General features: G+C 42.8%; 1 protein-coding gene across 1 annotated transcript in view; it reads right to left on the bottom strand.

Annotated features, from left to right (window-relative positions):
• Positions 1–10,728: 10,728 nt before the first annotated feature.
• Positions 10,729–27,694, bottom strand: part of NDUFA7 (NADH:ubiquinone oxidoreductase subunit A7) — a 68,481-nt gene continuing 51,515 nt past the window's right edge. The window contains exon 5 of the mRNA XM_056571838.1: positions 10,729–10,956. Within this exon, the coding sequence (XP_056427813.1) occupies positions 10,860–10,956 (97 nt within the window). The 3' untranslated portion in view covers positions 10,729–10,859. The remainder of the gene's footprint in view (positions 10,957–27,694) is intronic.

Here is a 27,694-nt window from a genome sequence, read left to right on the forward strand (position 1 = left end):
AAGTAAGGAAATACTTCATATGTGGATGTAAACTGCTCTGCGGGTGCACTAGAGGGCTCAGAAGGGAAGGAGCAACATTGGGCTTTTGGAGAGTAAATTTTTCTAAAATGGTTTTTGGGGGCATGTCCCATTTAGGAAGCCTCTATGATGCCAGAACAGCAAAAAAAAAAAAAAAACACATGGCATACTATTTTGGAAACTACACCCCTCACAGAACCTAATAAGGGGTGCAGTGAGCATTTACTCCCCACTGGCATTTGACAGATCTGTGGAACAGTGGGCTGTGCAAATGAAAAAAATGGGAATTATGACTTACCGATAATTCTGTTTTCTTGAATCATCACATCAGCACCACAATGAGATTGCCCCCATTGATCCTAAAGGAACAGGAAGCACAAAGAGGTTAAAAGGCCCCTCCCCAGACAACCCCTCAGTGTTTACAAATTACTAAGAAGCATACATATAAATAACTAAACATACGTACACTACTTAGGGAGGGGTTAAAGGGTGCTGATGTGATGATTCAAGAAAACAGAATTATCAGTAAGTCATAATTCCCATTTTTCATCTCATCATCACATCAGCACCACAATGAGACATGGCAGATAAATGATGTCTAGGGAGGGACTACGGCTTACAGAACTTTCTGTCCAAAGGCCAAATCCTGAGACGAGGCTACATCCAGTTTGTAGTGTTTAAAGAAGGTATGAGGGGTAGACCAAGTCGCTGCCCTGCAAATCTGCTCTAAGGAAGCAGAAGATTTTTCAGCCCAGGAGACTGCCATTGCTCTGGTTGAATGAGCTTTTAGATGTTCAGGAACTTGATTCCCAGATCTTCAGTAAGCCTCTGCAATAGATGACTTCACCCATCTGGCAATAGAAGCTTTAGAGACTTTCTTCCCTTTATTAGGGCCCTGGAACTGAATAAAGAGATGTTGATCTTTCCTCCAATCCTTGGTCTGCTGTAAATAGAGAAGGATAGTTCTTCTGACATCCAAGGAATGGAATATTTCTTCTTTTATATTTTTTGGAGAATTACAAAAGGTTGGTAGGATAATATCTTGAGACCTATGGAAATTTGTCACGACTTTTGGTAAAAAAAGCTGGATTTAGTTTCAGTATAATTCTGTCTTCAAGCACAGTAAGGTAAGGTTCTTCAATTGAAAATGCTTGAACCTCACTTACTCTTCTCACTGTAGTGATAGCTGTGAGGAAGACCTGAATGTCTATTTTAGAGGCTTCACTCCACAATTCAGTTTATTCACTATTGAATGGGAACCTTGCTCTAAACTTTTTAGCAATCATAAGCTTTTTATCTGGTTCTTTCCATTCATCCATAATTAAGCTTTTCAGGTTCTCATGAATAGTGAACATATTTTGTTTCCAAGGTTTTAACCCTGCAAACATTTCATCCTGCACTGGGTAACCTTAGGGTCTTCTATATTCATAGTACTTTTTACGGCACTTAGGAGAGTATCCGTATCTTCAGACGAAAAAATAGTATCTTTTTTCTTCAAATTTTCTGGAGGTACAAGGAATATCATTATGCATTAGAAGATAAGGCATTTATCTCAGAATCTGAGTCAGAATCCACATTAAATGTTGGCTTCGATTTTATAGCAGGAGGAGGATCACAAGAAACTGGCGTAGGCAGAGCAGCTGCCACAGAGCCCTGGACCTGTTGATTAATTAATGATCTTAGTTCGTCCATAAAGGACGGAGTCTCCTGCTGAACAATCCTGGCTGTACAAGAATTACATAAGGATTTTAGATGTCCTTCAGGTAATTTTTCAAAGCATATGGCACATTTCTTAAGCTTGGTTTTAGAAGGCTTTTTCTGGGTGTCCTTGTCTCCCTTAAAAAAGGAGAGAAGGAATACCTATAAGTAGAGGGAAAAAAACCACAACAAAAAGTAAATGAAACCCCCACGGGGCCAGATACTCACTGGGCTGATAGACTTCCCTTGCTCCACAGATTCAGAGCGAATTGCAGAAGCAGTGTCCATTCTTACAGAAAACATGAAAAAATGGGTGAGTCTTACCTTAAATAGCCCCAGCTGATTTGAACTTGGCGCCATTCCAGCGGCGTCCGCGTGCAGCACCGCCCGGCATGATTTTCAAATTCTGCGCCGCAACAAGGCGTAACTTCCGGTCCCCGGCAATCCCAGCACCCTATGCACGACGTGACGTCACATGCCAGCTGGAGGCCAGGAAAAGACCAGGGGGGACATGCGTGTGTGCCCGAGGTCCCGCACACCTATCTCCCCGCCCCATAAACTCACCGAGCGTCGCGGCGGGGACTTGGAGGGTCCGGGAGGCCAGCTGCAGAGATTGCACAACCCGGAGCGGCGTTTGTGAGGGGGGAAATCCTGGGGACGACCAACCTCCGCTGTCTGGTATGGCCCGTACCGATCCTGACACAAGCCCCAGGACCAGGAGGTAAAACCTCAATGCTTCCTAAAGGAACAGGAAACACTGAGGGGTTGTCTGGGGAGGAGCCTTTTAACCTCTTTGTGCTTCCTGTTCCTTTAGGATCAATGGGGCAATCGCATTGTGGTGCTGATGTGATGAAAATTAAATTTTTAATTTTTACAGACGAATTCTGTCAAAAAATCTGTCAGACACCTGTGGGGCGTAAATGCTCACTGCACCCCTTGTTACATTCCATGAGGGGTGTAGTTTCCAAAATGGGGTCACATGTGGAGGGGGTCCACTGTTCTGGCACCATGGGGCTTTGTAAACACACATAGCCTTCTATTCCATCCTAATTCTCTCTCAAAAAGCCCAATGGCGCTCCTTCTCTTCTGAGCATTGTAGTTCTCCTGCAGAGCACTTTAAATCCACATATGGGGTATTTATATACTCAGAAGAAATGAGGTTACAAATTTTGGGGGCTTTTTTCCTATTACCCCTTGTGAAAATGACAAATTTGGGGTAACACCAGCATTTTAGGGAAAAAATTTTTATTTATTATTTTCATGTCCAACTTTAACGAAAATGTGTCAAAGACCTGTGGGTTGTTAAGGCTCGCAATACCCCAATACCAATACATTCCGTGAGGGGTGTAGCTTCCAAAATGCTTTTTTTTTTTGCGTTCATGTCAGAAACGCTGTAACGATCAGCCACCCCTGTGCAAATCACCAATTTAAAAGGAGAAAAATCCCCCCAAAATGTGTAATGCAATTTCTCCCGAGTAGGGAAATACCACATATGTGGCCCTAAACTGTTGCCTTGAAATACGACAGGGCTCTGAAGTGAGAGAGCGACATGTGCATTTGAGGTGGGCTAAATGAGGAATTTGCAATAGGGGTGAACCAGGTTACAAGGATGGGGCTTGTCTCCACCAAAACCCTACAGCAGTGTTTCCCAAACAAGGTGCCTCCAGCTGTTGCAAGACTCCCAGCCCGCCAGACAGTCTATGGCTGTCCAGCAACACTGGGAGTTGTGGTTTTGCAACAGCTGGAGGCGCAGTTTAGGAAACACTGCCTTATGAGACTTTTTCATTTTTAATGGGGGGGGGGGGCAGTGTAAGGGGGTGTGTATGTAGTGTTTTACTTTTTATTAGTTAGTGTAGTGTAGTGTTTTTAGGGTACATTCACACAGACTGAGGTTCACAGGAAGTTTTCCGCTGGGAGTTTGAGCTGCGGCGGGAAATTTGCCGCAGCTCAAACTTGTAGAAGGAAACCCACTGTAAACCCGCCCTTGTGAATGTACCCTGTACATTCACATGTGGGGGCTCCCCAAACCTTCAGCTGTGGCAAAATGACAACTCCCAGAATGCACTGACAGACCGTACATGGTGGGAGTTGTAGTTTTACAACAGCTGTAGGCACACTGGTGGGGAACCAATGAGTTAGAAAACAGACTCTAGCTCAGTGATTCCAACCCGTGTGCCTCCAGCTGTTGCTAAACTAAAACTCCCAGCATGTACGGTCTGTCAGTGCATTCTGGGAGTTGTAGTTTTGCAACAGCTGAAGGCACAATTGGTTGGAATCACTGAATTAGGAAACAGACTCTAGCTCAGTGTTTCCCAACCAGTGTGCCTACAACTGTTTCAAAACTACAATTCCCAGCATGGCCAGACAGTCAGGGATGCTGGGCGTGTAGTTCTGCATTATCTGGTCCTTCAGATGTTGCAGAACTACAACTCCCAGCATGCCTGGACAGTCTGGGCATGCTAGGAGTTGTAGTTATGCAACAACTGGGGAAGAACAGTTTGGAGACCACTTAGTAGTGGTCTCCAAACTGTAGCCCTCCAGATGTTGCAAAACTACAACTCCATGCATGCCCAGACTGTCCAGGCATGTTGGGAGTTGTAGTTCTGCAACATCTGAAGGGCCAGATATTGCAGAACTACATGCCCAGCATCCGCGAGCGATCCGATTATCCATTTAAACATGCGCATTGCCGCAGATGCTGTGATCTGTATTGATCACGGCATCTGAGGGGTTAATGGTGGACATCAGCATGATAACTGACGTCCGCCATTACCGGCGGGTGGGGGACCTGCAGTACATGACACAAGCACGGTCATGTACAGGACGTAGATGTACGTCTTGGTGCGCGAAGTACTTCCGCACCAGGATGTACACTTACATCCGTGGTCATTAAGGGATTAAACCAACTGCATTCTGCAATAAAATGCCAGCCTGGACAGTAACCACTCCTTTATGTTATTGCTGCATGATTTTTGCAATACAAAAGGACTAAAGCAAAGAGTGTTTTGCCAAAGAAATAAAGTTACCCAGTACACAGTGAAAGTTCATGTGACAGTTGACCTTAGCACATCATACTGGCATTACTTTTACTACTGTCTATAGCAGCACAAGCATGGGGACTGTTGCAGGCAAAACATCATGCATAGTGTTTTTTTTCTTACTGGCAGCAATTGAAAGAACCACTACTGCGTACAAATATCATCGTAATTTTTATGAACAATTTTCCAAAATGGCAGCAAAATATTAGAAAACTGAGGCAAAAAATGCAAGCTTACCATAACATTTGTACACAGTAAAATGACTCTTACCCCCTAGAGGGAATAGAGGGAACTCTATTCCAACCCGACGGCCTCCATTAAGGTTCCCTATCATACTTCGGCCAGTTTCCCTCTCTTCAATGGGACCTGCCAGGGATGTCTGCTGTCCTCATTGATTTTTGTACTGTGCATCGAACCCCTTGCCCAGACTGTCCAGGCATGTTGGGAGTTGTAGTTCTGCAACATCTGAAGGGCCAGATATTGCAGAACTACATGCCCAGCATCCCTGACTGTTTAGTGGTCTCCAAACTGTTCCACTTCAGATATTGCAAAACTACAACTCCCAGCATGCCCAGACAGTCAGTGCATGCTGAAAGTTGCAGTTTTGCAACATCTGGAGGACCACAGTTTCGAGACCACTACACAGTGGTCTCCAAACTGTGACCCTCCAGATGTTGCAAAACTACAACTCCCAGCATGCCCAGACAGCCTTTGGCTGTGTGGGCATGCTGGGAGTTGTAGTTTTGCAGCTTTTAGAAGGCCACAGAGAAGATCACTTACCGCCTTCTCCACGTCACACTCCTCCTGCTGCCCCCTCCGCCGGTCCGGGTAAGCCGGCCATGTTCCCCCCTGCTCTGCCCTGACTTCAATCGGCGGGCAGAGTGGGGGAAATGAACTCTAAACCGACCGACCAATGGCAGGGGATAGGAGGAGGTGGCAACACTGCCACCTCACTCCTATCCTTTAGGATGATCGGAGCTGGCTCTGACAGCTCTGATCAGTCTTTTTTTTCCGGGCAATCGGGTCACCAGGCAAATCGCAGGTCTGAATTGTCCCAGGACCCCCCTAGGCATTGCCACGGGATGCCTGCTGATAGATATCGCCCTATTTTGACCACCTATAACTGTTTAATTTTTCTGTATACGGGCATGTATGAGGACTCATTTCTTTGCTTTACTTTTGTCGATACCACATTTGCGTATATGAAACTTTTAAATCACTTTTTATTCTTTTTTTTTTAATAAAATGTCAAAAAAGCAGACATTTTTGACTTTTAAAAATGTTTTTACGTTCACGCCGTTCATCATCATTAACATTATATTTTGATAGTTTGGACATTTGTGCATGCAGCGATACCAAATAGGTTTATTTGTTTTCACTTTTTGGGGGTAAAATGGGAAAAAAAAGGGACAATTTACATTGTTATTGAGGGAGGGGATTTTTCGAATTTTTGAACTTTTTTTTTATTTATTTATTTTTTTTACACTTTTTATGTCCCGATAGGGGACTATATATAGCATTTATTTGATTGCTAATACTGTTCAGTGCTATACATAAGGCATAGAACTGATCAGTGTTATCAGTGGTCTCCGACCAGAGCAGAAGACCCCTGGAGACAGGTAGGGGGACCTCCGCGAGCGATCCGATTATCCATTTAAACATGCGCATTGCCGCAGATGCTGTGATCTGTATTGATCACGGCATCTGAGGGGTTAATGGTGGACATCAGCATGATAACTGACGTCCGCCATTACCGGCGGGTGGGGGACCTGCAGTACATGACACAAGCACGGTCATGTACAGGACGTAGATGTACGTCTTGGTGCGCGAAGTACTTCCGCACCAGGATGTACACTTACATCCGTGGTCATTAAGGGATTAAACCAACTGCATTCTGCAATAAAATGCCAGCCTGGACAGTAACCACTCCTTTATGTTATTGCTGCATGATTTTTGCAATACAAAAGGACTAAAGCAAAGAGTGTTTTGCCAAAGAAATAAAGTTACCCAGTACACAGTGAAAGTTCATGTGACAGTTGACCTTAGCACATCATACTGGCATTACTTTTACTACTGTCTATAGCAGCACAAGCATGGGGACTGTTGCAGGCAAAACATCATGCATAGTGTTTTTTTTCTTACTGGCAGCAATTGAAAGAACCACTACTGCGTACAAATATCATCGTAATTTTTATGAACAATTTTCCAAAATGGCAGCAAAATATTAGAAAACTGAGGCAAAAAATGCAAGCTTACCATAACATTTGTACACAGTAAAATGACTCTTACCCCCTAGAGGGAATAGAGGGAACTCTATTCCAACCCGACGGCCTCCATTAAGGTTCCCTATCATACTTCGGCCAGTTTCCCTCTCTTCAATGGGACCTGCCAGGGATGTCTGCTGTCCTCATTGATTTTTGTACTGTGCATCGAACCCCTTGCTTCACCTGATCCAGGGAGACCCAGAATTTAAGATATGTTTATTTGCAGATGACATCCTCCTCACCGTGACTTCCCTTAAATACTTGGGAGTCTCCCTCACCCCCAATACACTTCCCTGTAGTCTGCTAACTTTCCTCCACTCTTTAGGGAACTTCGGGCCATGATGGAGTGTTGGAGGTCCCATCTAATTTCCTTTTCTGGCCGGTTAAGCTGACGATGCTGCCCAAGCTGCTTTCTTTATTTTTTTTAGACTCTTCTGGTCCAGGGGCCCCTCTCTGGTTTACGATAATTTAAATCAGCATTTTTGTTTTATTTGGAACAATAAATGCCATTGTCTTCCTATGTCTGTGATGTTGACGGGCAAATCTATGGGGGTCTGGCAGTCCCGGATGTTACTAAATATTACTTGGCTGCCCATCACCACCATTTGTCTGCATGGTCCACCTATAGAGCCTATAGCAAGTGGATGGAGATCAAGAAGCTTTGGTTAGCTCGTATTCCCCCAAACTCCTTCCTGTGGTCTTCCATGCCCATGAGAGCCCTCTTATGTGTGGGGCTACTGTAGTACCAGATTTGGGCTTTTCTCTTCCTCATTGCTGTCCTTTCTCTACCACCTGGATTTGCCTGCTAGTATGACCTTGGACATGGTGGGAGCTTGGGGCTCTTGGAGGCTTTTTTTTTTTGTTATGCAGATATAGTGGATGTCTTCACCCGTTCCTTGTTGTCCTTCAACCAACTGCATTCTAGATACGGGCTCCCCCTTTGCAAGGCTTCATTACCTTCAGTTAGGGAACCATATGCTTACTAAATTGGGTAGTATGGTGGTGTCCCTCCCCACCCGATTTGAGTTGCTTTGCCGCCAAGGCTCGGCATCTAAAAGCCTACTTTCTGATATCTATGCCATCTTGAACTTCCCAATAGACTCTCTGGTTACCCTTCTCATAAATATATAGGCCAGGGGGAGGAGGTTTTGAATACCCATCACTTTATGTGGAGAATTATCTGGAAACGGGCATCTAAGGCATCCATCAGTACTTCCTAGGAGGAGACTCAGTATAAATTGTTAATGGGATGGTACCATACCTCAGAACTGCTCCATAGATTACACCCAGACATCTCTCCACAGTGCTGGCACTGTAGGGGGGAGTGGAGTCCACTTATCATATATTCTGATCTTGTTTATTAATTGTTGGTTTCTGGTTTGGGCTGGAATGCCTCCTAGCCGGTTTATGCCACCTCTATTCCCCTGGATCCTTTAGTTTACCTTGTACATTTTGCACCCTTCTCCCTGGGTAACAAATATACTAAACTCATGCACATACTCCTTGCCGCCAAAACCCTTATAGCAAAATTCTGGCGACGCACTGATCCTCCTTCAATGCATGACTTGCAGGCCTACATACAGGAGGTCCGGTCCCTGGGATCGCTTACAGCCTCCCTGAACAATACAATAAATAAGTTCTTAGATGTGTGGCATGTATGGGACTGTTTCTCTGATCTGCAACACTCTGCTCCCTGATTCCCTCTCCCCCTTCCACGTGTGTTTTGTTTTAGGTCCTTCATAGTGGCTCTGCCGTTAGCTGGGAATCCTGATTTCTTGTTATGTCTTGTACTGTTTCATTCATATTGAGATTTTTTTTATTTTATCATACATTGTAATTCCCATAATCCTGCAATGCTTTGGACCTAACCCTTGGTTTTCTTATTGTTTCTTTTTGTGTGCATCTTTTCATTGCTATACCTGTTATGAGTCTATTTGAATTCTATTGCACTAATGGTTTGTGATTAAATTTTATTTGTATGGAAAATCTTTAATAAAAATACATTAATAAAAAACAAAAAACAAAAAAAAAACCTTATGGACCAAGCCTAATTTTTCAAATCTGTGTCTCTCACAGTGGTATAATACCTCTGACATCCTTTTACATAGTGACACGATTCTGAGTGTTTGTGACATATTGTATTTTTGAGTGGTATTGTTGATTCATGGCATTTTTGCGAAAAACTCTTAAATGTTGTAAAAAATGTGAAAATTTCTGGGGCTTTTTTTTATTGCATTTACTGGATGGTAAAAATTATCTTGTGTGCGGCGGGTTAGTACGATCATGGCGATGCCCCATTTATATAGCTTTTTTTATGTTCTATTTCCTTTTGTCAACAAAATCCTTTTTTACCCCCCCCCCCCATGTTCTGACTGCACTTTATTTTTTGTCCAACCACATCGTGAGTGCTTATTTTTTGCAGGACAAGCTGTACTTTTTATTGGTACCATTTTTTGTGATTCATGCTACCGTTTGATATTTTTTATTCCACGCTTTGGACCAAAATTTGTGTTTTTCATATTCATTCATCTCTATCTCTATATATCTATCTGCATTCACCATGCAGGAAATACCATTCTTGTATTATTAATTTATTAAGGATGTGGCAATGCCTTTTATGTATGTATATATATATATATATATATATATATATATATATATATATATATATATATATATATATATATTTTTTTTTTTTTTATTTTTTTTTTTGGGGGGGGGGGAGATGTAATATTTTATTGGTAAAGGGGCATTAGTGAATTTTTTACAATTTATTTTTTTTCCCCCACAGGTTATAGTACTATGCTGCAGGACATCTGTACTGCAGCACAGTATAACTGTCGGTATACATTGACATACAGCCTGTGTGATCCAGATTATGGCTGGCCCACACAGGCTACCATAATAGGCAGACAGGAGGCCATCAGCTGGCCTCCTGCTGCCATGGCAACCAACGAGATCCCACAATAGGATTGCTGTTGGTGACCAAGGGGAGCCCCCTCCCCAGTCAAGCCCATGGATTCTGTGATCAGGAATCCTTCAGGATTCAGTCATAAGGATCACGACATCTTTGGGGTTAATGCTGCCAAGACCAGCATGATCCCGGTCCAGACAGCTGCGGTGGGACCCCAGCAGTAATTGACAGCTGGGTCCCACCGGCCATCTCCTGCAGCAAATCACGCTGAGCAGGATATCACCAGGAAGTATGCGTACGCCCAGTTGTGCTAAAATGTTAGCAACTGGGACGTATACATAAGTCCTAGGGCGGGAAGGGGTTACAGGGAATGTATCAATAGAAAATGACCTATTGTTTAAAAAAATATTTTTAAAAACAGAAGAACTTGATACAAATAATTTTTGGTGATTTTTTTTTTTTTTTTTAAATTTTCCATTTATAATTGAGAAACAATCCTGAAATATTGAAGTTTTCAGCCTAACAGACTAGGTCTGTGAGGTGAAACAAAAACAATGTGCTGCTTGTGTTGAGTAGGTAAATAAGCATCGTACAGAAACCAGTGGTGAGCAGTCAGTGCCTCTAGTGCTTCAGACGGGATTCACATGACACCAGGCAGGGGGCAGTTACGATGATGCAAGACCTCTGGTGTCCGACACATTTAATTGACTTTTAAGCATAAAACATGCCATTTTCAGTAAAAAGTGATTTGCCCTTTTGGCAGTGGTCACATTAGCAATTATATGAGCACAAAATATTTGAAACAAGAGAAACAATTTAATTCTATAAAGATTAGATTTGTTAATTCCACATTTTTTCTCTCTATTTTTATTAATACAATAATTGAATAGATGCACATATTTCAGATTCAGTTTTTGCAGGATATCTTCACAGATACGGCTCATCACTTGACAACTTCAGCTTGGGAGGACAAGGTCCTGGTGTTACTGGCTTCTTTAGTGCTTTAGCAACAGTCACGTCAGAGCTATATATTAAAAGCAAACAAAAAGGTGACAAATGGTGTAAATTAAAATATTTTTTGAGATCTAACAGATAAGCCAAAATTAACTTATTGTATGTCTAAGATTCAGTAGCCTACCCAATTTTCTACATTATCTACTACCGCTTCTCTCCTGGCTCACATTTGTAGGTGGCACCAAGCTCTTCCCTGATGTAATAAGAAGCAAGCTCAGTTCTACATGCATGCTTACTGTGCTTCAACACATTAATATTAGCAGTGCCGTGAACTTAAACCATGCCCCAGTTTGTCACCGTGACCAGGAATGTGCAAATGGAACTAATCCTTCTTTATTAAAAGATCCATGCAAATATAGTGAGCAGGCACAATCACCAGTAGCTTAGCTTGGTTACACAGCTGTTACACAGTTGCTGTCTTTAAACACAACTTTTCAAATAAAAAGGTGCCTAATTCAATTGTATTGTTTAATCAAAAGGTTTCCTTGAGCATTCGATCTTAAATCCATCTGGATTCACATTGTAAAAAGTTTCAGGTGACCCATGCCTTCTCGGCTATTAGCCATAAAATACTGTAGTATTGAAAAGGTTTTCAATCCCCATTATGCTCCATTATCACATGAATCCACATAAATCTGGGTGAGGACTTACCTGATCGAATGGAATAGGCAAGTTCCCTAATCAGATAATTAAAAACAATATCTAAAGATTCCTAATCATAAGTAATTTTTCCACTGATTTAACCCCTTAAGGACTCAGCGTTTTCAGCTTTTGCATTTTCATTTTTTCCTTATCACTTTCTAAAAATCATAACGCTTTAAATTTTGCACATAAAATTCCATAAGATGGCTTTTTTTGCACCACCCATTCTACTTTGCAGTGACAGTCATTTTACCAAAAAATTCACGGCGAAACGGAAAAATAAAATTCATTATGCAACAAAATTGAGGGAAAAAAAATGCATTTTGTAACTTTTGGGGGCTTCCGTATCTACGAAGTGCATTTTTCGGTAAAAATGACACCTTCTCTTTATTCTGTAGGTCCATACCATTAAAATGATACTAGGGATCGACCGGTTGGGCCGATTATCACGATTTTGGGCATTTTCGGTATCGGCAATTACCTTGCCGATCATGTCACCGCGACCGCCCCCCCGCCGAACCGTGTCGCACCCCCCACTGCCCCAGCCCCATTGCCACCCCCATCCCCGATTTTATAATTACCTGTTCCCGGGGTCCACTCTACATCTGGCTCCTGTTGCGTCCTGCATTACGCTGTGCGTAATGACGAGTGACGTGACATGCACGACGTGCGGCAGTGGGGGGGGCGGGGGCATCGTTCGCGGTGCGGTGGGTCGGGGGGGCGGTCACGGCGCGGCGGGTTGGGGGGAGCGGTGGCGGTGATAGGACTCAGGACCCCCGAACAGGCAGGGGGAGAGAAGCGGGTGGCGGCGGCGGCCTATGGCACCGCAAAAGCCACTGCAGTGCATTGATTTAAAGCGCCCGCTTTAAATCAATGATCTGCAGCGGTGTCGCGGGGGGATAAATAGCCGATAACTTATACCGGAATATCGGTATAAGTTATCGGCCCTAACCTCCACCGATTATCGTATCGGCCCTAAAAAAAAACGATAATCGGTCGATCCCTAAATGATACCCTACTTATATAGGTTTGATTTTGTCGTACTTCTGAAAAAAAGTCAAATACAGGCAGGAAAATGTATACGTTAAAAATTCTCATCTTCTGACCCCTATAACTTTTTATTTTTGCGCGTACTGGCCGGTATGAGGGCTCATTTTTGTGCCGTGATCTGCAGTTTTAATCGGTACCAATTTTGTATTGATCTGACTTTTTATTAATTTTATCATGATATAAAAAGTGACCAAAATTACGTTATTTTGGACTTTTGAATTTTTTTGCGCGTACGCCATTGACCGTGCGATTTTATTAACGATATATTTTTAGAATTTCAGACATTTCCGCACGTGGCTATACCACATGTTTATTTTTATTTACACTTTTTTATGGGAAAAGGGGGGTGATTCAAACTTATTAGGGAAGGGGTTAGATGACCTTTATTTTTTTTCACTTTTTTTGCGGTGTTATAGCTCACATAGGGAATAAGAAAAATAAATTCTGTTTAAAGAAAATCATTAGCAAAAATTGCAACATGATAGTGTGTTTAACCCCTTAAGGACACAGCCCATTTTAGCTTTAAGGACGCAGCAAATTTTATTTTTGAGTTTAGTTTTTTTCCTCCTCGCCTTCTAAAAATCATAACTCTTATATTTTCATGACTGTTAGAAAGAATGAATAGTCGCACTCACCCAAATATATCTTCAGCAAATTGTTCATATCGGGGAGCTAGAGTTGGCAAGCACTCGGACGTGGGGCACACAAATGACAAATAGTTTCAAATTACCTGCGGATGCTTCTTCTGGCCTAGCTCAGGTGGTAAGTGTCTTTTTATACTCAGTATAGGGTAGCCATGGAAACATAACAACAAGAGTGTATAAAGCAACCACAATAAGATAAAAAGAAATAAGTATATACTGGACTGTGCAATCTTTATGCTTTTAAAAGAAATTACTACTAGGAGAACTATAGACCACCTCTGCTCCCTCAGACGCCATGTAGAAAAATCAGTTCTCTTTAAAAACTGCAGAAAAATTGATACCGCTTTCCCCAAAACCAGCCAAATGGTACGTGCTACCAGAAGTGCACAAACGCCTCACTTGCCTGACAGGATGACTTATCGTCGCCAGAATAGGGGCACCTACAGAATTTTTATCGAGCTACCTGGAATGGTTTGTAGCCCTTTTGCTAAAAAGGCATCCCAACCTTATTAAAAGACTCCAGAGAACTGTTCTCGGCTTTCAAAGGGTTCATTTGGCAAGAATCCTATTGTTTAGCCTCTATTGACATTGAAAGCCTGTACACCTGCATCCCTCATGATGCGGGTGTACAGGCAATACACACTTTTTTGTCAGGTGCCGGTAAATCGAATGACTTTGTAAAATTTGTGTGAGAATCCCTTCTTTTTGTCCTTAACAATAATGACATGACATTCTACATGATGGTAGGTGGTACAGGCAGGCCCGTGGCACAACCATGGGCTCTCCTGTATCATATACCTATGCTAAATGTTTTTTTTTTTAGCAACTTTAGAGCAAGAATTAGTGTTTTCCACCAAAAATCCATTCATCCAACAGATTAAATATTTTCTTAGATACGTAGATGATGTCCTAATAGTCTGGGACAGCCCAATATCAGACTTCCACGCCTTCCTAAACTTCTTGAATGAAAAAAAAACCATAGTAACTATGCTCTTCATGAGCATTTTTGGTAGTCTTTCTTTGGATTTTCTAGAAGTCAGGCTAATTATAGAAGAAGGCCATTTAACCCCTTAAGGACCCAGCCCATTTATACCTTAAAGGAGAAGTCCCAAGTAGAAAAAGTATTGTGTTTTAAATGCAGAAGCAAAAGTTATATCACTTTGTAAATCACTGACTTAACCCATCTTGTATGTAAAACCTGTTTTTCTAGCTTCTTTGTTCAGAGAGGAAGTTCAGCAGCTCCCTGTTCTGATGACTTGCGACCCCCCCATTGAGCTGCATTATGCTGGGGCCGTGATGTCATAATTTCCCATAGTTCTGTGTGCTGCCTGCAGCTTAGCCAGCTCTGTGCACGGCAAGGGCACCTCCCATGTGCAGCTTCAGCCAATCATAGAAGCCCCAGTGAGCTGAGCAAGTGTCTTCATCTCCTCAGCAGGTAAGCATCTGACAGCCAGCTCAGTGTTTATAAGAGCAAGAACGATGTCCCAAGAAGAAGCAGAGGGGGAGGGGGAGATCCCTGCTTTCCCCTGCACTGATCACAATCTGACAGCGGGTCAGTCTGAAAGAACGATGTCCTGAGAATAGAAGCAGGGGGAGGGGAAACACTGAGCCTGCTGTTAGGAAAGTGATCAGTGTCTAGGTCAGTGTATCCCAACCAGGGTGCCTTCAGCTGTTGCAAAACTAAAACTCCCAGGCATGCTGGGAGTTGTAGTTCCACAACAGCTGGAGGCACCCTGGTTAGGAAGCACTGGTCTAGGCTGGGCTACTTCTATGATGAACTGAAAGGCATTATGGGAGACAGGAAGTCAGGGACCTCCATGGACCAGGAAGTACCGATCTTTCAGAGGGGATTAGAGGAGAAGGGAGAGGGTGAGATACATGGGGAGCAGATTGTCAGAATGGTGAGCTGATGCACTTTCACATGATATAAAAAAAACATTTGTGACTTGGTCCATGATACTTCTTCTTTAAGGATCCGGCCGTTTTTTGAACATCTGACCACTGTCACTAAGCATCAATAACTCTGGGATGCTTTTACTTTTCATTCTGATTCAGAGATAGTTTTTTTGTGACATTCTTCTATGTTAGTGGTAACATTTTGTCAATACTTGCATCATTTCTTGGTGAAAAATGCAAAAATTTTATGAAAAAATTTAAAATGTTGCATTTTTTTTACTTTAAAGCTCTCTGCTTATAAGGAAAATGGATATTCCAAATAAATTATATATTGATTCACATATACAATATGTCTACTTTATGTTTGCATCATAAAGTTGACATGTTTTTACTTTTGGAAGACATCAGAGGGCTTCAAAATATAGCAGCAATTTTCCAATTTTTCACAAAATTTTCAAAATCAGAATTTTTGGGGGACCAGTTCAGTTTTGAAATGGATTTGAAGGGCCTTCATATTAGAAATACCCCATAAATGACCCAATTATAAAAACTGCACCCCTCAAAGTCTCCAAAATGACATTCAGTAAGTGTGTTAACCCTTTAGGTGTTTCAAAGGAATAGCAGCAAATTGACGGAGAAAATTCAAAATCTTTTTACACTCGCATGTTCTTGTAGACCCAGTTTTTGAATTTTTACAAGTGGTAATAGGAGAGAAAGCCCCCCCAAATTTGTAACCCAAATTTCTCTCGAGTAAGGAAATACCTCATGTGTATGTCAAGTGTTCGTCGGGCGCAGTAGAGGGCTCAGAAGGGAAGGAGCAACAATGGGATTTTGGAAAGTGAATTTTGCTGAAATGGTTTTTGGGGGGCCTGTCACATTTAGAAAGCCCCTATGGTGCCTCAACAGCAGAAAACCCCACATGGCATACCATTTTGGAAACTACACCCCTCAAGGCACGTAACAAGTGGTCCAGTTAGCCTCAACACCCAACAGGTATTTTGCCTCCCAAAATTTGTAACCCCCATCTCCTCTGAGTATGTAAATACCCCATGCTAGGACATAAAATGCTCTGCAGGCGAACTACAATGCTCAGAAGAGAAGGAGTCAAATTTGGCTTTTTTAAAGCAAATTTGGCTGAAATGGTTTTAGGGGGCATGTCGCATTTAGGTAGCCCCTGTGGTGCCAGAACAGCAAAAAATACTCACATGGCATACTATTTTGGAAACTACACCCCTTAAGGAACATAACAAAAGGTACAGTGAGCCTTAACTATCCACAGGTGTTTGACGACTTTTTGTTAAAGTTGGATGTGTAAATGGGAAAAAAAAAAAAAGTTTGTTTTACTAAAATGCTGTTTTTTCACCCTAAATTTTACAAGGGGTAATAGAAGAAATAGGGTTACACATTTTGGGGGTCATTTTCTCTTGAGTAGGGAAATAACCCATGTGTGGATGTCAAGTGCTCTGCTGTCGAACTACAATGCTCAGAAGAGGAGGAGCGCCATTGAGTTTTGGCAAGAGAATTCGTTTGGAATGGTAGTCAGGGGCCATGTGCGTTTACAAAGCCCCCCGTGGTGCCAGAACAGTGGACCCCCCCCCACATGTGACCCCATTTTGAAACTACACCCCTCACAGAATTTAATAAGGGGTGCAGTGAGTATTTACACCCCACTGGCGTTTGACAGATCTTTGGAACAGTGGGCTGTGCAAGTGAAAATTTTTATTTTTCACGGACCACTGTTCCAAAAATCTGTCAGACATCTGTGGGGCGTAAAAGCTCACTGAACACCTTATTACATTACATGAGGGGTGTAGTTTCCAAAATCGGGTCACATGTGGGGTGTTCATTGTTCTGGCACTATGGGGGCTTTGTAAACACACGTGGCCTTCAATTCTAGACAAATTTTATCTTCAAAATCCCAATGGCGCTTCTTCTCTTCTGAGCATTGTAGTTCACCCACAGAGCACTTTACATCCACATATAGGGTATTTCCATACTCGGGAAAAAAGCCCCCCAAAATTTGTAACCCATTTCTTCTATTTTCCCTTGTGAAAATGAAAAATTTAGGCTAATACCAGCATTTTAGTGAAAAAAATTCTCTTCATTTTCCCATCCAACTTTAATGAAAATTCGTCAAACTGACACACCGTGCATGCTGGGAGTTGTACTTTTGCAACAGCTGGAGGCACACTGGTTGGAAAACCTTCAGTTAGGTTCTGTTACCTTACTCAGTATTTTCCAACCAGTGTGCCTCCAGCTGTTGCAAAACTACAACTCCCAGCATGTACTGATCACCGAAGGGCATGCTGGGAGACGTAGTTTGCAACAGCTGGAGGTACGCAACTACAACTCACAGCATGCCGAGACAGCTGTTTGCCGTTTGGGCATGCTGGGATTTGCAGTTTTGCAACATCTGGAGGGCTACAGTTTATAAACCACTGCACAGTGATCAAACTGTGGCCCTTCAGATGTTGCAAAAGCTACAAATCCCAGCATGCCCAGACAGCAAACAGCTGTTTGGGCATGCTAGGAGGTGTAGTTTTGCAAGATCTGGAGGGATACAGTTTAGAGACCACTGTATAGTGGTCTCAGATTGTAACCCTCCAGATGTCGCTAAGCAACTTACCGGCTTCCGTAGGATCCAGGGAGCCGTCCTCTTCTGCCGCACGACATCGCCTGCTGCCTCCGGATGGGTAAGTGGATCTTCTGCCGTCGGTCCTCTTCGGTTTCCCAGTTCTGCCCCACCTATTGTGGGTGGGCAGGATTGGGAAAATGAAAGTTAACCCCCCCGCCCCCGATCTGATGACGAATAGGAGGGATAGGAGGGGTGGCACCCCTGCCACCTACCTCACTCCTATGCCTTCAGGGGGATCGTAGGTGTCTTAGACAACCCTTATATTCCAGGTCACCATAGACCCGTATGACCCGGGATAGGCGCAAATCGCAAGTGTGAGTTCACTTGCGATTTACGCCGATCACCGACATATGGGGGGGTGCCTACTGACACCGACATATGCGCAGGGTGCCTACTGATCGATATCAGCAGTCACCCCGGTCCGGAATTCCCACAGGCGTATGGACACGTCCTGGGTCCTTAAGTACCATGAAGCCAGGGCGTATCCATACGTCCTAGGTTCTTAAGGGGAGGTTACAGAAAAACTGTAGGTTACAGAAAAACTATTACAAAATTTTTTAGATTACACTATAATAGCTCTCACCCTTTCTAGGTTAAAGATAACATTCCATATAGTCAGCTCAAGATTAAAACGGGTAAACAGTGACCAGAGTATGTTCCTAGAACATTCCGAAGAGTTAACCATACGATTAAAAGAAAGGGGTTACCCGAAAGCAGGGATTGAATGAGTATAGAAAACAATGACAGACGTTTCGTTTTTTTTTACTTTGCAAATTCTTCTATCAATCAAATCATTAAGAAGAGCAACTTGGATAACTTTTAGGAAGTCTAAAAAGAAGGCTTTGTGGAGACCTAATAACTATGTATAGATATATCAGGTGGCAGTACAGAGATCTCTCCCATGATCTATTTATACCCAGGACTGTATCTATAACAAGGGGGCATCCTCTACATTTAGAGGAAAGAAGGTTTCTACACCAGAACAGATGGGGGTTCTTTACTGTAAGAGCAGTGAGACTGTGGAATTCTCTGCCTGAGGAGCTGGTCATGGTGAACTCTGTAAAAGAATAAAAAAAAAAAAAAAAATACATCCAGACTCTTTTTTTAAGAACAACAACATTACAGGTTATGGATACTAGATCTATAGGGACACAGAAGGTTGATCCAGGGATCTATTCTGACTGCCATATTTGGAGTCGGGAAGGAATTTTTACCTCGAGTTTGAGTGTTTTTTGCCTTCTTCTGGATCAACTCATTAGGAACTCATTAGGGTTATAGGTTGAACCTTATGAACTATGTTACTATAGTAGGAGATTAAATAAAAATAAATAAAAAAAATAAAAAAATCAGGAAACTACTGGCTAAGAAAAATAGAACCAAAAAGGTAACTTCCAATGTAGAAACTGTCATTTCCGGTATGTATATGTCATGTCCCTGTAATCATTTTTATATTGGGAAGACTAAACTGTGTGCGCGATTCAGAGAACATTTGTTCTCACTCAGAATGGGCAAAGGCGCCCCCGCATTATTGCCCACATGGCTGAATGCCATGGCAATAGCAGTGTGGGCTTGAAGTTTGCCGGATTGGAGAAAGTAGCAAATGTCCCCATTGGAGAAAAAAAAAGAAACCCATTTGTTACACAGAGAAGCACTCTAGATAATTACGTTAAATGCTACAGGTCCTTGGGGCTTAAGTGAAAGGAACGACTTGTCTTCATTCCTGTGAATCCTTTTATCTTATTGTGGTTTTAAATATATTTTTGCATTTGTTTTTTTTCCCTTTACGGTGGTAGATTATACACTCTTATGTTTCCATGGCTACCCTATACTGAGCATAAAAAGACACTTACCACCTGAGATAGGCATGCACCTTGGCTGGAAGAAGCATCCGCAGGTGACTTGAAACTAGTTGTCTCTCATTTGTGTGCTCCACGTCCGAGAGCTTGCCGGCTCGCGCTTCCCACTATGGAATATTGTTTTACCTGTTTCACTGCTATGGCTAAAGAATAAAGATTCAATGATTTGCTGAAGATATATTAGGATGAGTGCGACTCTATTCTTTCTAACAGTCATGATATGCACCTCTATATTGAAGCAAAAAAATAATTTTTCACCTACTTAAATAATAAATTTCAAATTGAAAATGTTGGCCCCTAAAAATAATCTGGCATCTGGGTGTAATAGGAGGATGAGGAAACGGCTATCGCCGCATGTCTACTATTAATGGCAGCCCCCAGCTACAGGAATCAGCTGGGGACCGGCCAGTATGGCACAGGCTCAAGTCTGTAACCCACGCCATACACCACTTGCTGTCTCAGGACGAGCTGGCTCGTCCTGAGACAGCAACTGGTTAATGATAGCTGTTACATACTGTTAACATAAGGGTGGGTGAACAGGCTGACAATTTTAATTTAATTAATACCTGTGGGAGTCTGCTTAGGAATGAAAATGTAAGAGACAGCGCTCCATAGTGTGATAACGTTGTTGCATATATTTGACTTGAGGTTAAAAAATAAAAAAAAAATAAAAAAAAAAAAAGCGCTTACCTCAACAGGTTACACTCAACCAAGTGCAACAATGAAAATGGCATATAAGGTGGGCGTCCGCAGCTGCTCCACGTCCAAATAAATATAGCAAAACCAGGACCTCCAATATGGCGACGGGATAAAGAGCGCAGGACAACCAAGTAAAAAGGGATCTGAGGTTTATTCACCCATGATGCAATGCATTTCACAGCTAGACTGCTTCATCAGGCATCATATTGGAGGTCCTGGTTTTGCTTAGGACTCTTTACAAACATTAGGGTAACTTTGGCCAAATTGTATGTCACAATCTACTGAAAAACCTCAGCATTGTTAGTAGAGGCAGGGGGTGTGGAAATAAAGAAAAAAAAACAAAACACTTTTACGGAGCACAATCTACTTGTCCCTCATGATGATCCTCTTGTCCTGGTACATAAAATCAATTCAACCAAAATAGTCTGAAAATAAGGTCTTAATAAAAACTTTATAGGCAGACCAGTATGTCACCCCATTAGGTGGATTAGGGCTGATAAGCAAGTCTGCCCCAATAAATAGGTAGTCCCCCCCCCCCCCCCCTTCAGTCAGGAACGTCCCCTCATCAGGTAGGCAGGCATGTAGGGCTCCACTAGTATGTAAATAAGGCCCCAGATATATATGTCCCCCAGCTGGTAAAAAGCTAGGGCTCCCAGACAGAGCCCCAGATAGAAATAAATGAGCCCCATTAGGTAGAGCTCCCCCAGTAGGTAGACAGGCCACAGATATGACCCCCATCAGGTATGGCTCCCATTTAAACAATTATACTCCCTAAGTCAGAGCTTTCCAAACTTTTCATGGTGACGCCCTTACACATAGTTTGGTGACACACTCCGTGCTATACTGCCAATTGCAACTGCCAATCACAGTAAGCAGCCCAGCAGTAGAGATTAGATGTGACCAGCAAGTGGTCAGAATGTTGGAAGAATTGGTATAAGAAAATGATACAGGCATCTATACTGTGCAACCACCATTCTCTAATTTAAAACCAACGTTTTTACATCTTCAATATCTCAATACACCAATATTGACGCATTTGTAAAAATGGTTACACACACACACACACACACACACACACACACACACACACGAGATCAGCTCTCAGATCACGAAATCCTAGGGTACCATCGAATCTAACGATGAATTGTGGACACTTATTGACATTCAGGAGTAATGATAAAATAATTTGCAAACCTTCGAATAAAAAGGTGGGAACATCGTGTGAATGGATCAAACGTACTACAAGGAAATGGTTATGAGACTACTAAATGAAAGAAACACATATTTAAGGATAGATCATAATTAGAGATGAGCGAACTTACAGTAAATTCGATTCGTCACGAACTTCTCGGCTCGGCAGTTGATGACTTTTCCTGCATAAATTAGTTCAGCTTTCCGATGCTCCGGTGGGCTGGAAAAGGTGGATACAGTCCTAGGAGACTCTACTAGGAATGTATCCACCTTTTCCAGCCCACCGGAGCACCTGAAGGCTGAACTAATTTACGCAGGAAAAGGCATCAACTGCCGAGCCGGGAAGTTCGTGACGAATCGAATTTACTGTAAGTTCGCTCATCTCTAATCATAATCCTTTAAACCAGTTTAATAAGGAATTGCAAATCCTTTTACAAAATGCTATATCTATATATAAATGCCAATCTGCCAAAATGCCAATCTATATATATATATATATATATATAGAAAACTCAACGTGTGTGTGTGTGTGTGTGTGTGTGTGTGTGTGTGTGTGTGTATATGTATGTTCCAGCATCACGTCCAAACGGCTAAAGATATTAACATGAAACTTGGCACACGTTACTTCTATGTCAACAACAAACATAGGATAGGTGATTTAACACTTACTCACCAGGGGCGGGGTTTATGTTTAAAGTCCCATACAAGTCAATGGGAAATATATGTTACTGCATAACTTCCAAACTGCTTGAGATATTTCGATAATACTTGGTCACATGTTACTTATATTGTATAAAGAAGGCCCAGCACTCACCAAGGTAGATGCAAGAATGTGAAGTTTATTCACATAAGTGGACAGAACACGTTTCGGCGGGATAGCCTTCCTCTGCTGTCTAGTACATAAGTCAGCTCTCTGTTATATACACACACGAGGAGGCGCCCTAAGATGACGTCACTCCCTGCCCGACACAGCGGGTGTGACGTCAGTCGTCATGACAACATTATGTCATCTTAGGGCGCCTCCTCGTGTGTATATAACAGAGAGAGCTGACTTATGTACTAGACAGCAAAGGAAGGCTATTCCGCCGAAACGTGTTCTGTCCACTTATGTGAGTAAACTTCACATTCTTGCATCTACCTTGGTGAGTGCTGGGCCTTCTTTAAACATTATAGCATCTTTGCCTCGCGCACCACCACCATTGCGGAAGTGCCGACCACCTACACCCACATGTTACTTATATGTCCACTTAAAATATAGGATAGTTAATTTAACCCTTAACTACCCCCATTTGTGAGAGTCAGGGTTTTTGTTTAAAGTCCCATGCAAATCAATGGGAAATGTATGTTACCACATAACTTCCGTACGGCTAGAGATATTTCAATAACTGGTACACATATTACGGGTCGGGAAAGGAGGACGGGATAGGAGGTCAGGATATGACAACAATATATGAGGATTGAATATGAAGTCAAAAGCTTCCTCCTTTGTTTATTTTCCTCCCCAACAAGGATTAGGAAGGAAAAAAAAACGGGCAACGCCGGGTACTCAGCTAGTAACCTAATAAAAAGAGGAAGAATATAATCTCTATAATCCATCTCCTACAATATCAACTTTTTATGCCTTGCTAAAAAGGTACATAAGCGGAGTTCCCCTATCCCTGGCAAAATATCAGTCAATATGTAGATCAATTCTTGGCACTCTTTGTATCCACTCTTTCTTCCTTTATTAAGGACACCAGGGACATAGTGAGAAAGCCTCAGGAGATCACATTCCCCACTGGAACCTACATAGCGAGTTTGGATGTTGAATCACTCTATATGAATATTCAACATCAACAAGGACTTTTTGCAGTACAACACTTTCTCAAAACAAAAAAAAAAAAAAACAAAAAAAAAAAAAAAAAAAAAAATGTACACAGTTCACTTCACATAATCACTTTATTATTGCACTAGTACATTTCTTCTTAATCACAATTTTCTTCTCTTTGATCGGCACCTTTATATTCAGTTAAAAAGGCACGGCTATGGGCACTCCCTGTGCACCAAATTATGCAAATGTTTTCTTGGTGGTGGGAGGACACTATTGTTTTTTTCTGATGAACATTCTGAATTTACACCACACATTTTATTTTGGGGTAGATTTATCGTTGAGGTCTTAATTTTTTGAGATGGCACAATTCATTTATTCCAGTCATTTGTTCAGTCACTTAACACTAACCACATTAATATGCACTTCACATCGGAGATTCACAAGACTTTCTGGATCTACGGTAATCATTACAATTGATTCAACTGGTCATGTACAAACCTCCATATTTTGTAAACCAACTTCAACAAATAGCTTGCTTAATTGGGAGAGTTTTTATTTATTTATTTATTTTTTTAAACTTTGTTTATTGAGTTTTCACATTATATAAATAAAGAGAACCAAGTAATGCGAAAAAGTAACGGTATACGAACAGGCATAAGCGGGTAGCGCAGTACCCTGAATGCCACAACAAATATGTAATATACAGAAAAGCAAGCATTAGTATTCAGCCTACCAGGCCAAAATGTTCCTTCCGACCGCTCACACCGAAACATTCACAAGCATTCCTGGACAGACAACAACATTAAACTGTAACAGAGGACCAAGGCACATAAAATGGGAAACATCATGGAAGGGCATGACATAAAGGAAAGTGAGGGGAAAGAAAGAGAAGAAGAGAAGAAGAAAAGAAATGTCAATGAGACCAGGTGAGGGGAAGGTATAAAAGCAGATAGCCACCCTAAGCTCGCCTGACAACCCGGATTCCTTAGCCCACTCCATCTGGAAGGCGAAGCGGTCCCAGAGTACCACTGAGTGAGGCCCTACAATACCATTCCGTATGGCGGAAAGGCATGACAAATGCCTCAATTTGCGATCTATCCAAATGAGCTACCATAAATGTGCGCCATTTGGCAAAAAATTTCTTAGCATTCCGTTCCCTATGTCTCTCCGTATCCAATCTGTCAAACTCCAGAAAGGCTGTTAACTCCGCCAGCACGTCTGACAATGCCGGCATTCGCGAGTGGATCCACTCCCTGAGAATAACTCGTTTAGCCACCAGTAGGATCACATGAACAAAACGCGGCACAGTACGCATTCCAGCCGCCTCAGCTATCTCCGGGCCGACAGATTGGAAAAGGAGAGCTTGAGGGGTCATAGGGACCCTAATTTTCCAGTAACGAGCAATGTAGTGCACTACATCTGTCCAAAAGGTCCGTGAGGAGCAGCTCCATATCCCATGATAAAAATCAGTACCAGGGCTAGAGCACATAGGACAAGACACAATCCTGTCTGGGCACGAGGGGGTGGCCGGGAGATTGAAGCCCAGGTAGCCATGATGCATCAATTTAAAATAAGTCTCCCTCCAACGCTCACTTATGACATTAGCTCTGACTTTGTTCCAACCCTCCAATATTTTTTGGCGTAGGTCCTCATCTGGCACAATGGACTCCCATTTGTGAAACACTGCAGTTCGAGAAATTTTTAATAAATAAGTATTGAGGCTCATATATAAGTGTGAGAGAGACAACTTACGGGCTTGAGAGCCCACCAAATCCTCAAAGGATGAGGGGCACACTTCAGAAGCAGGGTTGCGAAGGCGAGATTGGCAAAAAGAGAGAAGTTGGGAGACCTGAAGGAAATGAGTCGAGGGTAAGGAGAAATCAGACAAGATTTCCTGGGGGCGTAACCATCGCTTTTCCTCCACATGCATGAGCTGCCTAGCTACTCTGAGCACTTTCTGTCGCCAAGCCGAGAATAAACTACTTTCCACCCCCTGCGGAAACTCAGGATGTCCCCACAGGTCCAGGCGCCCAGACAGCAGAAAAGGCAAATTAAATGCCTTACGAACAGCCTTCCAGGTCACAATGGTGTCCCTCACCACTAGGGAACCTTTTATGTGGGTCGGGAGGCGAGGGATGCGTGTGTGTAGGCAAGCCGAAAGCTTCCATGGGAAGACCAGGTCTGCCTCTAAAGGGTAATTAGAATGAGAACTAGATTCGTGGATCCAGTCCAATACATGCCTGAACAAGCAGGCCAAGTTGTAACCGCGAACGTTGGGAAAACCAACCCCGCCATCAGGAGAACGTAGCATCAACTTTTGTAACGCTATTCTCGGTCGTCGACCGGCCCACACAAAACGAGTAAAAGCCCTGTTGAGATCATTTATATGTGTGTGTTTAAGCAGCAATGGTAAAGTCTGAAGGTGGTACAACATGCGGGGGAAACTTATCATTTTTACTAAATGGCAGCGACCCAGAAAGGAGAGGGGAAGGTGGGACCAACGGTGAAGTTCATCTGCGATTGTCTTGAAAAGGGGAGGGTAATTAAGGGTGTATAAGGAGGAAGGGAGTTTCCCTATGTTGATCCCTAAGTACGTTATATGGTTTTTAATGATGACAGGTGGTATACCCATAGCCGTCCAATAGGAGGCCGGTTTGGGTGGGCCCAGGGGTAGAGCTTCACTTTTCAAGGGGTTAATTTTATAGCCAGAGAATTGGCCAAAATGTTCTAGAGTGGACATCAGGGGGCCATAATGATCACTCGGGTTTGCCAGGAAAATCAAAACGTCGTCCGCAAAGAGAGTCAACTTGACCTCCGTTCGCTGGATCCGGACCCCACTAAACAGAGCGGAATCCTCCAGGTATCTCGCCAAGGGTTCAAGAGCCAAATTGCAAAGGAGAGGGGAAAGGGGGCAGCCCTGTCTCGTTCCTTTGTGGAGCGGAAAAGTCTGAGAGAGAAAGCCCGATGTGTGTACTCTGGCCTGTGGGGAGGAATATAACCCCCCTAAGAAAGTGCGGAAGGGGCCCGTAATTCCCATCTTGTCCAGCACCATCTCCAGCCAGTCCCATCGGACATTATCGAAGGCCTTTTCGGCGTCGAGAGCTAGTAACAAGGGCGATTCCCCTGGCTGAGGATGGTGATGAACCCTATCTAGAACCGTCAGCACCTTACGTAAGTTAGAGACGGCTGACCTACCTCGCACAAAACCAACTTGCGAGGGCCCAATAAGCAAAGGGAGGAATGCACTAAGGCGATCCCCCAGCATTTTGGACGCCAACTTGAGATCCTGGTTTATGAGCGAGATAGGCCGGTAGGAGTGCGGTTGAAGAGGATCTTTGTTCGGTTTCAGCAATAATTTAATGGTGGCCACATTGGTATGTAGGGGCAGGGAACCCGTGTGTAATAGATTATTAAAGTAACGCGTCAATGGAGTCACCACGTTATCCTTCAGCACCTTAAAAAACTCTCCTGTGAACCCATCGGGTCCCGGGGCTTTTCCACTGTGCAAGTTCTTAATAGCGTGCGTCGCCTCAGCCTCTGAAAAGTCCGCACTCAAGATCATACGTTGATCATCAGTCAAAGACGGTAAACAAAGCGACTCCAGAAACGCCCCACCCAAAGACATGTCGGCCGTGTGACTAGAATAAAGTGTCTTATAGAAATCCCGAAATATGGCGTTAATCACTTTCGGGTCATGCCAAACCGCTAAATAGAGGAATTCCAGTAGGCCAGTATTTGAGAGCAAAAAGAAATAGCTGTAACCCGGTGGAATTCCAAGAGGAATGTGATCTACTGTTTAGGAGTTTTACAGCTCGAGGATACTCGAAGAAAGTACTTCTTATGCCAGGGCTAGGGCAACTCCACGTTCGTAACTCCTCAGTGACAAGATCTCTCCAATCACAAATACAAAAATCATCAGGTGTATTAAGTAAGTTTGACCAGAATAATCAGAAGATTATGAACATACTCCGCAAGTATTGGCCCCTATTACATATGGATGGTGAACAGAGAGGTGATCTCCCCTCACCCTTCAATAACATACCAACGTGGTCGGAATATTCGGGATCAAATTGTAAAGAGTTTCTTTCAAGAAAAAGTTCTAACTACATGGTTGAAGTCACCAATACATGGCTCACATCCCTGTGGACATTGTGCGTACTGTAAGGACATTCCCCGGGTAAAAAAAAAAAAAAAAGAATTTCGAAACCCAGTAGACAACTGTAATTACAAAATTCAGGACTTCATTAATTGTCAGACTATGGGGGTGATCTATGTGGCCTCTTGTTCTTGCCCAAAATTATATGTGGGCAAGACTATTCAACAAT

This window comes from Hyla sarda, chromosome 1 (assembly GCF_029499605.1).
Source record: "Hyla sarda isolate aHylSar1 chromosome 1, aHylSar1.hap1, whole genome shotgun sequence".
In the NCBI taxonomy this organism is placed as follows: Eukaryota; Metazoa; Chordata; class Amphibia; order Anura; family Hylidae; genus Hyla; species Hyla sarda.